The 16,216-nt window shown below is 37.7% G+C and overlaps 1 protein-coding gene across 6 annotated transcripts in view; it reads right to left on the bottom strand.

Moving 5' to 3' along the window:
* Positions 1-1,465: 1,465 nt before the first annotated feature.
* LYRM7 (LYR motif containing 7) overlaps positions 1,466-16,216 on the bottom strand; it is a 29,240-nt gene continuing 14,489 nt past the window's right edge. For 2 of the 6 annotated variants that reach the window (XM_081092598.1, XM_081092597.1), the window contains 3 exons: positions 15,876-15,946; positions 12,179-12,260; positions 2,967-4,787 (listed from right to left, as the gene is read on the bottom strand). In XM_081092598.1, coding sequence (XP_080948724.1) covers positions 4,717-4,787; positions 12,179-12,260; positions 15,876-15,946 — 224 coding nt within the window. In that variant the 3' untranslated portion in view covers positions 2,967-4,716. Of the gene's footprint in view, positions 1,979-2,741; positions 4,788-9,629; positions 9,738-12,178; positions 12,261-15,875; positions 15,947-16,216 lie in introns of those variants that run through there. The other 4 variants (XR_013996078.1, XM_081092599.1, XM_081092596.1 and 1 more) reach the window with 4 other exon arrangements.

Genomic DNA, 16,216 nt, shown 5'->3' with positions numbered 1-16,216 from the left:
ATTAGCCCTGATCACCAGCCAGGCCTAGGGACCCTACAAGTGCATGAATTTCGTGCACCGGGCCTCTAGTTGTTATATAAGAAACAAGGCCAGATGTGTCCCCCAACCCGGCCTCATGTTGGTAGGTGACAATTTGTCTGAAGAATCCTCTTTTCCTCAGTTTCAATAAATTAACTATCAGCATGTGTTAATATTCATCATTCTGTATTAGATTCTCCTGATCACAGGAGGGTGTTTGCATTTTCAGGTAGATTTTTATACCCGGGGAAATGTTATTTTAAGTGGTCCACTGAGTTATTTTCTGTCTCTGTTAGGCTTTCCATTTCAGAAACATGATTATCTTTTTGTTGGATAGTCTCCGTCTTCCATATGTTACCTTCTAATTACTTTAGTCATCGTGATCTCTTTCTGTTGCTTTTTCTGTATCTCAAATTTTTCCTTTGTGCTAACAATTCCTTTTGTTGTGTCTATTATGATCCTTGTATATTTTGTTTCCTGCCTTTTCACCTCATTCTTGGTTTATCTATTCTTTGAGCTTCTTCTATAAACTGGCTTCATATATTTTGAAATTTCTCTTCAGTATACAAAACACCTTTCCCCCCTTATTCTATTATATATTCTCTTATCATCAAGGACTTGCATTTCTTTCCAGATAGTTTGAGATATAGGAGTTGCTTTTCTGCCCACTTTTTTTCTGTACCCTGAAGGGCATGGGGCAGGAAGACTTCCTGCTGGGCCGAGGAAGACTGCTGAGGACCTAGTCTCTGATCTCTTCTGAAGTCTTTTAATGTTTTATGTTGGAGCCCAGTCAGGGCATCCCACTCCTGGGAATTTCTGCTGAGGTCCAGTGGTGCCATGAAGAGGCTCCATTCTGCTGTTTTGTTTCTTTGACATGTCTCCTTGGGTGGTGTAATAACTCCTTTCTATGCTTCTAAATTGGTGGGGGGGAGGAGAGAGGTAGTGAGGATTTAAGAGCTGTGCCAACCTGCTTTAATTTCCTTAGCAGTTTCTGTGCTCCAAGGCCAGGAAAGAAATGATGTTCCACAAGTTTTAGTTCCTCGTTACATGTTTTTAAGTTTATGGCTTAAGAACATACCCCCTTCCTTTTGATCTCTGCCCAGGTCCCCCCATGGGTCCTGGAACTGCTTCACACAGGCCAGTCTTTCCAGGGAAGGCTAAGAACAGGGTCAAGAAGGACTGAGAGCGGATCTAAAATGATTAACAGAAGATAAGGTAGACATTTTTGTTACTTCGGTTCATAGCTGTATCCTACTGTGTAGGTTTACAATAACTTACTGACTAGGTCTCCATTAAAAGAGGGAACAATCACTTAAGCCAAGTGCTACTGAGAGGATGCATAAAATAAGACTGAGAATTGACCTCTGCATTTAACAAGTGGAGGTCACTAGTAACTGGGACAAGGATTTCAGAGAAGTGAGTAGGACTAAATCTTTTTTTTTTCTTTAAACAGTTCACATTTATTATTGCTAACTATAAGAAAAATGTTGAAAAGACTATCAGTATTGTATTTCCAAGAGTGAGGTAATAGGTTTACAAAACATTTACAGAATTTGATATGCAAATAATGCGTTTAGGGAGGAAAGTGAATTGAGACACTAGTGCTAGAGGGAAACTAGGCGTCATTAGTGCTGGGAAAGGCAGAGAGGGACAGCTGAGTGGGGAGCGCAGGGCACCGGGAGACTAGGACGCCTTGTCACAGGAGGCACAGGCCGCAGCCCCCACACAAGGAAAGCCTGCACGCAGTTCTGTGCCCTGGCGCCTTCAGATGCATTCAGCTCTCTAGGGTGAACCAGTGCCGCCTCCCAATCACCTTAAAAAGAACACATCCTCAGACTGAGGGGGGTGCGGGAATGGCTGTGAGTCAAATAGTTCTACAAACATCCCTGGGCTGATGTGGACTGTCGACTGGAGTATTTTCTTGGTAGATGTCAGCATGGGATTAAATCTTGATTGAGATCTGTACAAGAGAGAATGGGGAGATAAGAGGAGGCCTCCTAGAACAAAACAGAGCTGATAAATGGTGCTGAAGCTTGAAGACAGGAGGGGTTTCAAGACAGCTTATTTTTAAAGATGGGAAATATTTCAGAATGTTGAATGCTGTTGAAAAGATAATCTAGTGGAGAGAGGGGAAAAATATTTGGTAGTAAAGAGTAATATTATAGGAGTAAAGTCCTTGACTAGCTAAGAGGGTTAGAGTAATCCCAACATACAGTTGACCCTTGAATGCAGGGGTAAGGTGTGCCAAACCCCTGTGCAATAAAAAATCCATGCATAGTTTTTGACTCCTTAAAAACTTAAGTTGTCCCTTGGTATATGCAGGGAATTGGTTCTAAGACCTCCCTTCCCCAACAGATACTAAAATCCATATATGCTTAAGTCCCCTATATGAAATGGTGCAGATCAATGCATACAGTCAGCTCCCCACATCCATAAATTCCTGACAGTGAATCAAAAACTCTATAGGTATTTACTGAAAAAAGTCACTTATAAGTGGACCTGTGCCATTCGAACCCACACTGTTCAAGGGTCAACTAACTGTATAGTGACTTGGGATATGATAAAAATTGCTTTATATGTAATCAGAAAAAGGATGGTCTATTCAATAAATGATGCTGCGACCAATTGTTTTGCTATAAAAAATGATATAGATTCCTCCTTCATATCATAAACAAAGATAAATTCTAGATGGCATACAGGCTGGAACATAAAAACAAAAACTTCATCATTCAGAGGAAAATGTATTACAACATGTTTATGACTTTGGAGTACAGAAGAATTTCTTAAAAAGATACAAAAGCAAAATTAATAAAGGAAAGTATTTTAAAAAATGGATACACTAAAATAAACTCCTATGCTTCAGGTTTATAATAAACAGAGTTAAAAGATGAGTCACATATTGGAAGAAGACATTTACATCACAGATAACCAACACAGGATTAGTATCCAGAACACAAGTATATTTAATTTTTATATAGGTATAATTTCCATACATACAATAATACACATGGGAAGTAGCAAACCTTTTGACATGTATAATCCATTCCACAGACTACTAATTTCCTAAAAAGTATTAGGAAGCCTTAAGGGTAGTCTCTGGTTTAAGTGTTCTACATCTAAATAATTTTGATAATGTTCTGATCTCCTAAAATTATTTTTAAGTATGAATTTTTTTGTTGTTGTCTAATGATTTCAGAGGGAGAGGAAGGGGGAGAAGGAAGGGGAAAGAGAGGGAGAGAGGAAGAGAGAAAAGAGAGAGAGAGAGAAACATCACTATGAGAACACAACATCCATCAGCTGCCTCCTACACACCCCTACCGGGGATTGAGCCTGCAACCTGGGCATGTGCACTTGACTGGGAATCGAACCAGCAACCTTCTGGTGCACAGGATAACATTCAACCAACTGAGCCACACTGGCCAGGGATTAAGTATGAAATTTTATATCCAGTATGGATATATCAATATGTTTTGCCAACAAAGCATTGAGAATCTTGTAAAATCCTGTGTTATCATTGAATGGGAGAATCAATCAGTGAATGGGAGAAAACACACTGTTCACTGAGTAAAACAAAATGGTAAAGATACTCATAAAAGAGAAACAAAAATAATATTGAATATAATTTTATAGTTACCATAATCAAATGGTAGAATGCTAAACTATTTTATAATACTGCCAATCTCTTCAGGGATGAGAAATGTAGAAAAGCCATTTAAGTTTTATTGATTAAAAATGAAGACGATGCAGTCATATGTTACATTTTTACAATAAAGCCTAGCTGTGGTCTAAGTACAGCTAATTCTGTGAAGGCTATAGTTTGACTAAGGGCCACTATTTATTTAAAAAGTTAGGATTTTTTTATTCCACAGTGATAATAGGTGATTTTGATATTTTATCATCTATTTTCAGAAGACTGATTAAAAAGTGTCTTTTTAGGAACACAGAGATATTCTCTATCTGTAAAAAGAAACGATTACTTGTTAGCTACAGAAACCATTACAGTGCTTCTGGAAACAAAGGCCACTTTCTGTGAGAGTTGGCACACACTGTGATTTTTAAAATACTTTTTATTGATTTTACAGAGAGAAAGCAAAGGAGAGAGACAGAGAGAAACATCAATTTGTTATTCCACTTATATTTGCATTCACTGGTTGATTATTATATGTGCCTTGTCCAGGCGTCAAACCTGCAACCTTGGAGTGTCAAGACAGTGCTCTAAACAACTGAACTACCTAGCTAGGGCCACACACTGTGATATTTTGACCAATGTAATATGTTTGGGACTCAACATCAATTTAATGTAATAATTTAATCTAATGGTTTCATTTCACATGGGAGGAAAACCCATCAACTTGTCAAAGCACTGCATTCTCAAATAGTTATAATAAGAGCAAAATACTCATCAAGGTCAAAGGAAAATAAATATATTTCCCTAAGCATTTATATCACTTGGTAAAGTTTTTTTTTTTCAATGAAAATGAAATATCTTCTTATCTAATGTTCTTTAGAAATACTTAACTATGGCCTGAAGTTTTCAGCAATGTCTTTTTAATGGGAAATTTAATTATAAAACTATACTTTAACTGACTAATTTTCAACATGCCAGTTCAGAGAAAAATATCTGCATTTCTAGGACTTATGTTGCAGTTATATATTTTGAAATTAAAAATTATAAAGACTTGATTTTATCCTAGAAATTCAGTGCTTCTGAGTTGGTGTATCACAATATGGCATATTTTCTAAAAGAAGGTCTTTCCTAGGAACCAATTCTGAAAAACAAAACAAAACAAAAAAGGAACAATTAATATCACTAAAATTAAAAAAAATAAATGCTAATATGCTTATTCCCCCTAAAATGTATAACAAGAATATATGGAGCTTTAAGGCAAATCTTCCAGGGATATTTTTATTTCAGTTAACTTCTAAGGTGGAATCCTTGATTTTAAATGGAGACAGTAGAATTCTCATTTCAAATTATTATAAAAACATGTATGACCAACTTAACCCTTTATCACTTATTTATTAAATATAACGAATTAAATAACCAAGCAGAATTCAGCTAAAGCACATTATCAACAGATTACTAATAATTAAGACCATCACTGGAAAATGTTTTTATACAACTTACTATAGAAAAAGCGAGACTGCTTTCTTAATTTAAAGATTCTAAATTTTACATAACAGTGGTTTTCAACTGGTGGTGTTTTGGGTGGTCACACCAACTGAAGAATGCTACTGGAATTTAGTGGGCAGGAGCCAGGGATGTGTGGAACAGTCTGGTACAGCAAAGAACTATCCTGGTCAAAATGTTAGGAAACAAACAACTCTTTTCAAGTTCAAGAAGACTGAAATCATATTAAGCTCTTATCAGATCACAAGAACATGAAACTAGAAATCAACTACAATATAAAAACCTCAAAACATTCAAACACATGGAGACTATTTAGTAAGTTATTAAACAATGAATGGGTTACTCATAAGATCAAGGCAGAAATAAAAAACTTCCTGGAAACTAACGAAAATGAACACACAACAACACAAAATCTATGTGACACAGAAAAAGCAGTCCTGAGAGGGAAGTTCATAGCATTACAGGCCTACCTCAAGAAACAAGCAAAAGCTCAAATACTAGTAAACGTTCTAACCCTACAACTAAAAGAATTAAAAGAGAACACGAAGAAAAGTCCAGAGTAAGTAGAAGAAAGGAAATAATAAAGATCAGAGTGGAAATAAATGACATAGAGACTAAAAAAAATAATACAAAATACTAATACAACCAAAAACTGGTTTCAAAAAGATAAACAAGATTGATGAACCTTTAGCCAGACTCATAAAGAAATAGGAGAAAGGACCCAAATAAATAAAATCAGAAATGAAAGAGGCAAAGTAACAACTGATACCACAAAAATACAAAAGGATTAAGAAAATGCTATGAACATCTACATGCCAACAAACTGGACAACCTGGGCCAAATGGACAAATTTCTGGAAACATAATTTTCTAAAACTCAATCAGGATTAATCAGAAAACCTAAATAGGCTGATAACAAGTAATGAAATTGAAGCAGTAATGCAAAAAGCTCCCACCAAACAAAAGTCCTGGACCAGATGGATTTACAGGTGAGTTTTACCAAACATTCAAAGAAGAACTAACACCTATCCTCCTCAAACTATTCAAAAAAATTCAAGAGGGAAGACTTCCAAGCTGTTCACCCTTTTCAGCTACACACATGAACATATGCCCTTCTTCCCATATATAGAAATATCCATTTACTATCTGACCCCTAAGATTTCATCCTGATTCAAATCAGGGATTTCTGGTTGATGTCCATTAGGTCCACATGGCATATACCTGTTAGACCATAGTAAAGAATAAACAGGATACAGCAATAAAAACCTGGAATGGGAAACACATGGCAGTCTACTCCACAGCAAATCCTAAATTCTGGTGTACAGGAAGAGCAAGGACTAGCTTTTGGCAAAACAATAAATTCTCTAGTCAATCCATCTGGCAGTACCAAATCCTGTTTTCTGGGAGACCCAAAGACTCTCTCGTGTCCACTATCCTTCAAGGCTCCTTGTTCATCCTCTTGGGTAGCCTACTTATCAGGAGGTAGACATATTGGAGAAGATGCCCTTATTTGAGGCTCTGAAGCTTTCATATAAAGAATTCTTTCCAAAAAAAAAAAAAAAAATGGTGGCAGAGTAGGAGGATGCTGCATGGACAACTGAACAAGCTGGAATTACAACTGAAATATAGAAAGGCTTCATGAATAATCAATGGAAAACTCACAGGAGAGAACCCTGATACCCAAGGACCAAAGGTGAAGACAGCATAGAGACTGGTAGGAGGGGTCAAGGCACGAAAGGACTGGCTAGGCACCCAAAGATGGCAACTGAAGTCCCGGAGAGATATCTCAGCTGTGAGGGGGTGCCACTGAGAACTCTGGGATCTAATCCCAAAGCTGGGCTCCTCAGCAGAGAGCATCAAACTGAGGAGGGTACCCACATAACATCTAGCTGTAAAAAGCTGTGGGGTGCTATCTGCCAGGGAGTGGCAACTGAAAGTTTGGGCACCCTCTTCAAGGGCCAACAACAAAAATTTCCTGTGGAGCCACCTTGTGTTCTAGCAGAGGGAGGGTGAAGTGGACTGGAGCTGTGAGAACAGAACTCAGGATTGGGGACTCAGGGGATAGAGCTCAGAAGGCAGACACCCCAAGTTTCCTGGGCTGAGTCATTCTCTCACATAGACATTTGCCTTGCCTGCGGGGGAAGACAGTCAACACGCCCTATTGGAAAACATCTTGCCCTGAGGCCACTTAAGAGACTGAAAGTAACAATTAGCCCCCAGGCAGAAGCAACTGCCCCACCTGTTGAAAAAACTCTGGCCACAACTGAGGACGACTGCCTGGGGACAATTCAACTTGGAATCTTATTAGTCTGTAGGCAGAGGTGGTCTCTGGAGGCTTTGAGTCTTTGCCTGATCCAATTAGTCAGAAACAGCCTTTAACCCTTTGCGGTCCAATTTTATTTTTGGAATTCAAACAGTCTGGTCCAAATTAATTGAAGGGATTGAATGTTGAACTTTTTAATGTTCTTATTTTAAAGTTTAAACCAAAAATGTACTGGTTATATTATTAAGTATGTTCAATCAAAGAGTTTATTCTTTAAAACATTTCATAGTGTGGTATCTTTTCAAACATTTCCCCACATGCAACCCAGCACCATACTGACAATGCATATAATCGCAGCGGCTTGTGGTGTCGACCTCAGCTCCACGTTGGACCTGCTCCTAGCGCCTGGTCTGTCGAGTCAGCCTGGACGTTGGACCGAAAAGGGTTAACACTGTCCTGCACTAGAGACTGAGAAGTATAGGGGATCTACCTAAAACACAGTCACAAACCAAACCAACAACCAAAATGAGGAAACAAAGAAACAACCCCCAATTGAAAGAACTAGTGAATTCTCCAGAAGAAAAGATAAATGAAGCAGAGATAAAAAATTTATCTGTAACAAAGTTCAGAGTAATGATGTTAAAAATGCTCAACAGTATGAAAAAAGATATAGTAACTATGAAAAAAGAATAGTCTGAGATAAAGAATGACATAACACAAATAAAGAACACATTGGAAGGAATACATAGCAGATTAGGGGAAGCTGAGGATTGAATCAGTGAATCAGAAGACAGAGTTGAAAACATCACTCAATTAGAGAACCAAAAAGAAAAAAAACAAAAGTCAGGAGAACAGCTTAAAGGAGCTGTGGGACAATGTGAAACGTAACAATATTAGAATAGTAGGTGTGCCAGAAGAGGCAGAAAGGGAGAAAGGAATAGAGAAGGTGTTTGAAGAAATAATGGTAGAAAACTTCCCTAACCTGGTAAAAGAAAAAGTCACACAAGTTCAGGAGGCACAGAGAACCCCAAACAAGAAGAACCCAAACAGACCCATGCCCAGACACATCATAATTAAAATGCCAAAAGTTAAAGACAAAGAGAAAATCTTAAAGGCAGCAAGAGAAAAGAAAACGGGTACCTACAAAGGAGTTCCCATAAGTCTGACACCTGATTTCTTATCAGAAATTCTACAGGCCAGAATGGAATGGCATGAAGTACTTAAGGTAATGGAAAGCAAGGATCTGAGACCAAGATTACTATATCCAGCAAGGTTATCATTCAAAATAGACAGTCAAATAAAGAGCTTCCCAGACAAAAAAAGGTAAAGGAATTCATCACCACCAAGTCAGCATTACAAGAAATGCCTTGATGTAAGGCATTGCTGAGAAGGAGAAACAGAGAGAGAAGCCTAGCCACACGGAATTAAAATGGTTATAAATAAGTACCTCTCAATAACCCTAAATGTAAATGGATTAAATACTCCAATCAAAAGGTGTAAGGTAGCTGAATGTATACAAAAACATGACCCAACTATATGCTGGCTACAAGAGACCCACTTCAAAACAAAAGACACACACAGACTTTAAAAGCATCATGCTAAGGAAAATAAGCAAGTCGGAGAAAGATAAATATCAAATGATCTCACTTTTGTGGAATATAATGAACAACATAAACTGATGAACAAAAATAGAGCCAGAGGGGGAGGAAGTATACTAGAATATAATAGAAGTAATCTTGTTATTTATAGATTTTTAATATTTCCTACAACTTTTATGATATCATACTATGTTAATACAGTTTTGGTAATATTATTATACTTAAAATCATTTTATTCTTGAAACACAAAAGTTTGTTGCATGTAATATTATATGTAAGATGATTTTTCTTGAATAATTGGTGTTTATTGCATGTAACATTACTATATTTAAAATAGTTTTTCTTTAAATTAAAAAAAAAACTGAAAAATAAAGTAGAGCAATCACAGTAATGTAATAGTTAAGAGGTCTGAGTATTTTAAGTCTCTCTGTTGCCAATAACTAGATTTAAGTAAATCAACCTGAAATTTTGTGTTGTTGTCTATAAAGTAGTAAATAATACCTTAAAAAACAAAACAAAACAAAACACGAATTATTTCAGCCCAGCCGGCATGGCACAATGGTTGAGCATTGACCTATGAACCAGAGGGTCACAGTTCAATTCCTGGCCAGGGCACATACCTGGGTTTTGGGCTCAGTCTCCAGTGTTGGGCATACAGGAGACAGCCGATCAATGATTATCTGTCATCATTGAAGCTTCCCTCTCTCTCTCTCCCTATTTCTTCCTCTCTGAAATTAATAAAATATATTTTTTTAAAAGAATTCTTTCAAATCAATAGTAAAAAGGCAGATAATTGCCAAGAAAATGGGCAAGAAACTTAAAAAGCCGTTTCATAAAATAACAGGCCATTAAACAACTGAAAAGGTGCTGATACTTCATTAGTTATCAGAGAAATGCAAATTAAAATCACAATGTAATACCATTACACAACTACCAGAAAGACTAAAATTAAAGAGCTACACAGTACCAAGTATTATTGAGGATATAAAGCAACTGGAGCTCTAGCCAGCAGGTGGACATCCCCTGAGGGGTCCCAGACTGTGAGATGGCACAGTCCAGCTGAGGGACCGCCACCCTCCCTTCTCTAAACCCTGCCCCAGCCCCCGCCAGTGCACATTGTCGTGCCCTGTGCCTGTAGTAAACACATAATCGCTTTGACCTGGACAATTCACTGATATTTCCAAGAAATGCATTATAGTTGTATTTGTGTGTATATATATATATATATATATATATATATCCATGCACATACAGATTTTTTAAACCAGAAGGCACATATAAAATATTCACAGAATCATTATTTATTATAGTCCAAAATCAGAAACAACCCAAACCAACAATAGTAGATTGAATAAATTGTAATATATTCAAGCAATATTTATAGAAATGTTGCTGCTATACACAACAATATAGATGATTCTTACAAATATAATGTTGAAAAAAGCCAGATAAAACAGTAATGCTGTATGATGTAATTTATATAAAGTAAAAATATTTATTAAGTTAAAAATTGATAGTGTTAAAAGTCAGGACAGTGGTCATGCTTGTGGGGTGGGGATGACCGGGAGGGACATAAGGTCATGTGGGGGCTTTTGAGGTATCCAGCTTGATATGGATGTTGGTTACATGAGTATTTCACTTTGTGAAAATTCAGTGGTCTATACAGTTATAAATTGGGCACTTTTCTTTTTGCATGTTATACTTTAAAGAAAAAAGCCTTTCAAACAATGCTAATGTCATCTTCTTTGTTGTTATTGTTGTCCCACAGAAACTTTAGGGAATAAAAACAAATCCCATACCCTGATCGCCCGCCCAGCCACCTCCCTCAGAGGGAGGTCGTGGGTGGCAGCATAGTGGCGGGGTGATTCAGGGAGGGGCCGGCCACTCGACATCCCCAGATTGGCCTGCCAGGGTTGCCTCCCACAGAAGGAGGCCATCGGTGACCGCGGAGGGGTGATTCGGGGTGGGGCCAGCCACTCGCTGTCCACAGATCGGCCCGCTGGTCACCTCCTGCAGAGGGAGGCCAGACTGTGGCTTAAGCCCACTTCCTGCATGTTGGACATCCCCTGAGGGCTCCCGGACTGTGAGAGGGCGCAGGCCGGGCTGAGGGACCCCTTTGATTTCAACGATTTTCGTGCACCGGGCCTCTAGTATAATATGAGATTCTGCCGAAGCCCCACCAGGAGTCTTGAGGTATAATGAAGGATCCTCTACTCTATTTTTATTTCTTATAATCCCAATTGTTCTGAATTAAAATAACTCTAATCCTATCTAATAATAGTCAAACATGATAATTGACCGTACCTTTGCTACACCTCCCATGGGCTAATCAGCGCGATATGCAAATTAACCACCAACAAAGATGGCGGCTAATTTGCATACTGCAGGCAGGGCGGGACAGCGCCATCCCACCTGCCCTGCCACCATCCGGGCCTTCTATCTGCAATCCTGGGCAGGGCGAGGGGGGGTGCCCATGTGCGACCAGACCCTGGGCGGCTGGGTGGGGCAGCAGCGATCCGCCAGCCCACCCGGGTGTCCCATGTGCGACCCAGGGAGGGGCCCCAACCCCCGATCCGCCCTGCCCTGTGTGGGACCGGGGGCAGCGCCCCAATCCCCTGATCGGCCCTACCCTGTGCGCGACCCGGGGAGGCGGGGCAGGCACCTAGGGATCGGCCTGCCATCTGCCACCCGGGGAGCGAGCCTAAGCCAGCAGGTGGTTATCTCCCAAGGGGTCCCAGACTGTGAGAGGGCACAAGTGGTGCTGAGGGACACCCCCCACCACCCACCCGCACCAGTGCACAAATTTTTGTGCACCAGGCCTCTAGTCATAGAATAAAAGATAGAGAAACAGACTTAGTCTAGGTAAGTGGTAAATGGTACTATAAATATTAAGAACCCCAAATAAATATAAAAATAGTCATACTGTCTTTGTAACTGTAGTTTTGTAATATAATCAGTAAAGTTTTTAAAAAAAATTTAAAAAGAAAAAATCTGGTAAAACAAAGTTTCATACTTGAGTATTTTTAAATGGTAGCCTTACAAATATGTATAATGCATACCACATTGGCAAAATCAAGCTCTTTTACCAATCAGCATTAAAAGCACTGTAATTGCTCAATATTTTAAAACACATTGCAATCAGAAAACATTTTTCTTTTACTTTACTTACTCAGTGTATTGTGGTCTGTGTGAATACCTTGTACAACAGATGTTCTGAGCAACAATTCCACATCAGAACCTATTTTTATTAGCTGTTAAGAAAACCAAACACAGAATATATCCTTCAGGTGTTTTTCAATGGTTCATATGAATGTACTGTTTTTGAAAAGTATAGGTTTACTACAAATTTTTTATGTAATAATCTGCCTTTAACTTTTTATAACCATTCTAAGTGTGCAGAAAGCTCAGACAGGCATATACTTTTAACTTTTATCCACCTGTTCATATTTTGATCCAAAACAGGTTTAGAGTATTTTTTTGTTGTACATATATATTTTACAATGTGTTTAAAACACATAGTTTTTTTTTGGGTGGTGCTAGTGTATCTTTCTTTTATAGACTTAGATGTTCTGAACACTAGAAAGAGTGTTGGATTAGGAGTCAGAATACTTGGATTCCAGTTCTGGTTCTGTCATTAAGTGTACGGCCTTGGTTTAATAACCTACTCTGAGTTTCAGACCTCATTATTTGCAAAATGAAGAAATGGACTAGAACAGCAATTCTCAACACTGTGGACCCCTTGAGGCACCTTAACACCCTTTCAGAGGATCCATGATGTCAAATTTATTTTCATGATACTAGAGCCTGGACCAGTGGTCGGCAAACTGCGGCTCGCGAGCCACATGCAGCTCTTTGGCTCCTTGAGTGTGGCTCTTCCACAAAATACCGACTTCTGCACATGGGCCACAAAGTTTCAATCGCACTGTGCGTGCGCGCCCGCACATGGTATTTTGTGGAAGAGCCACACTCAAGGGGCCAAAGAGCTGCATGTGGCTCGCAAGCCGCAGTTTGCTGACCACTGGCCTAGACCCTTCTACACTGTTTGAATTTTGAGAAGTAGAGTTTTCTCTATGAAATGCCATTTGTACTTGAATGAACCACTGATAGGCAGACAAACTATGATTATTCAGACTTGGGTATTTGCTAGATTTTTTTCTTGAAAATTAGTGAAGTGAGGAGGGAAGTTAACAGAGGTCAGATGATATGCTCTTCTAGGTCATGGGATGAGGAGTCATGGAGGTTGTGAGCAGAGGAAGGATAGAATATGCCTTTAAAAAAAAAGGTTCACTCTGCCTTTAAAAGTATTGAGACCAGGCTGTAGGAATTTAGGGCAAAAGAAGGAAGACCCAGGAGGAGGCTGTTGTAACAATTCAGTGAGAAATGATGGTAATTTGAACCTGGAGATAATGATGAGGAGGGTGAGAAGTGGTTGAATTCTAGGTATATTTTGAAGGTTAAGCCAATAGGCTCTGCTGCCAGATTAAAGTATGAGAGAAGGAAAGCAGTCAAGACAGCACAAAGGATATTGGTCTGAACATCAAGAGGAGGGAGCTGCCATTAATTGACATGAAAGCCTGTGGGTGACCAAAACCTCACACGCTGACAGACTTAGCAAGGCAGAGAAAGGGAAAAAAGGGCCTCCTCCTTGGAGGTGCAGAAGCTGAGTGGAGTCCTAGGTCTAAGGTTGGGAACAAGGATAAATGAGGAGCAAGGGATTAGAGGAGACCAAGAGGTGGTGTGTATGAATTCTAGAGCCAAAAAAAAATTTTTTTAAAATATATAACTTCCATTGGACTAATAGGAATAGAGTTCTACATTAAAACTAACCTTTAAGGAAATTTATCACTTGGTGATGTATAGTTTCAAAGAATATTCACCATTTTTGGAAAAGGCTATTATATACTCCTTTACCTTTCCAACTACTTGTGTGAGACTGAATTTTCTTCATATACTTCAACCTAAAAAACATGCTGAATGAGGAAGCAGATAGAATATAGCTGACTTCTATTAAGCCAGACATGAAAGAGATTTGAAAAATGTAAAGAATGCCATTCTTCTCACTAAATTATTTTGAAAATGTAGTATTTTTCATAAATAATATATTTTTTTAACATGTAATGGGTCTATTGTTTTCAAATGATTCAATCAATATCTATTTAAAATTTTTCAGTTTTAAATCCTAATATAGTAAATACTGGTAAGTATAACACATAAACAGCACTTTTTAGGGTACTCAATTTTTAAGAAGGTAAAGGGGTCTTGAGACCAAAAAGTTTGAAAACTGCTGGTATAGAGGATGCTTAAGTTTCCTTTTGGTGCCAAGTCTAACAAACCCTCTAATATATGACAATGTAATTATCCAAAAACTACTAAATATTTAACATATGAAGAGTTGTAGAAAGTACCATATGTATTTATATATAACAAATATCTAATTTCTGGATTGCTTAATGTTAAATTAATACTCTAAAAGTAAATTGGGAGATTGTAGTTCATTTTCTCAGTTTAGTTGATATAAACAATTTAAAATGTAAAATATTTTAGAAGTTTAAATCATGATTTAAAAATTTAGAAATTGTCAAATTGTTATCAGTTACTAAATAACAAATAGGACAAACCTCCATATATACCTTTTAACTTCAATTCATAACTTGACTCTAAAGTCATCTTAACTTCTACATGAATAAAAATTTCATAGTCCCTGTTTGACCTATCTTATGCTTAAGGAAAATCTTTCCCTTTTTTGTTTATATTACAGGAATAGAAATTCTTAAGCTATTTCATTTTGTCTCATTGGCTTATTACAGATATTTACTATTTCAAAAATACATTTTTCAAAATATAAATGATTTTCATAAAAAAATTTTAACATTCGGAAATTCTATTTAAACACAGAAGAATTTCTCTAATTTATACTTTCCTTTTTATCAAACCAATTCTTGGAATCATAACTACCCCTGCAAATAGTTTTCCATTTTTCATTTTCTTCCTATGGGTCCTTTCCCTATATTTATCCAAGGTTAGAAACAGGAATATTTAGGAAGCTCAAAACTGAGATAGTGTATATATGCAGCATGATTTTATACAGGAAACAAATCATTGTGAATTTTTTCAATGAATATGCATTGGGAGTACCAGGGAGCTCACGGACTAATTTCAGTAGACTGTCTTAAACAATTGACTAAAATGCAAATATTAAAGGCAAACCAAGAGTGTTCATGAACTGTGGCTGGTTAACTTCCATTGCCAAGACAGGAATTAAAAAAAAAAAAAAATCTGTCTAGTTGAGCTAAATGAGTAGGTGTTTCCTCTATAGTTCTGAGTTACCACAGCACTCATTCTTTTCAGTTTCAGTCAGTTGCCTTAAGTGAAGATAGCACTTCTGTGGATGTCTGAGTTGATTCAGCTGCTCTTGTTTTGACCAGGGCTACCATCCTTGTTCTTTATACCAGGCAACTTGTTTTCTTATGGCTGTAGGCAGATGACCCAGAGGAGGTGAGCCATACCAAACAAGTGAAGGTTATCTACAGTTGCTTTAACTATCGGGTTTTTATTTCACATAACCCCTCTATTTTCATCATTTCCTCTAGTTCAGCGGTTCTCAACCTGTGGGTTGCAACCCCTTTGGCGTTGAACGACCCTTTCACAGGGGTCGCCTAAGACCATCCTGCATATCAGATATTTACATTACGATCCATAACAGTAGCAACATTACAGTTATGAAGTAGCAACGAAAATAATGTTATGGTTGGGTCACAACATGAGGAACTGTATTTAAAGGGCCAGAAGGTTGAGAACCACTGCTCTAGTTGCTAATACAATTTACAAGCATTTTATTGTAAAATTGAAAAATTCAATTACTATACCTCTTCTATTTTCTTAGAAGAAGCTTCATTTTTATTACTTTTGAATTCTTCATTTATTTTTATTCTGGCTGCTACAGAAAGAAAAATACATAATGTTATTTGCTTTTCTAATTTATAATTCCTGCCCCAATAATTTACATGTTATTCATTATGAATGGCTATTTCTCTAGTAGAGGAAATATATTTGCTCCATGTAAAACGAAGTATAAAAATCAGAAATTTATTAAAGAAGTATCTTGGAGAGCTTATGACAGGCGGGCAAGTTTGTAATTAAATCTAATATAAGCCTTCAGCACTCTAATACTTTTGTTTCCTGCTTTTCACTTCCAGTTTCATTTGTG

This window comes from Myotis nattereri, assembly GCF_964212035.1.
Source record: "Myotis nattereri genome assembly, chromosome: 5".
Taxonomy (NCBI): Eukaryota; Metazoa; Chordata; class Mammalia; order Chiroptera; family Vespertilionidae; genus Myotis; species Myotis nattereri.
The sequence above is the reverse complement of the archived record's forward strand: the minus strand, read 5'-3'. Positions and strand labels throughout refer to the sequence as shown.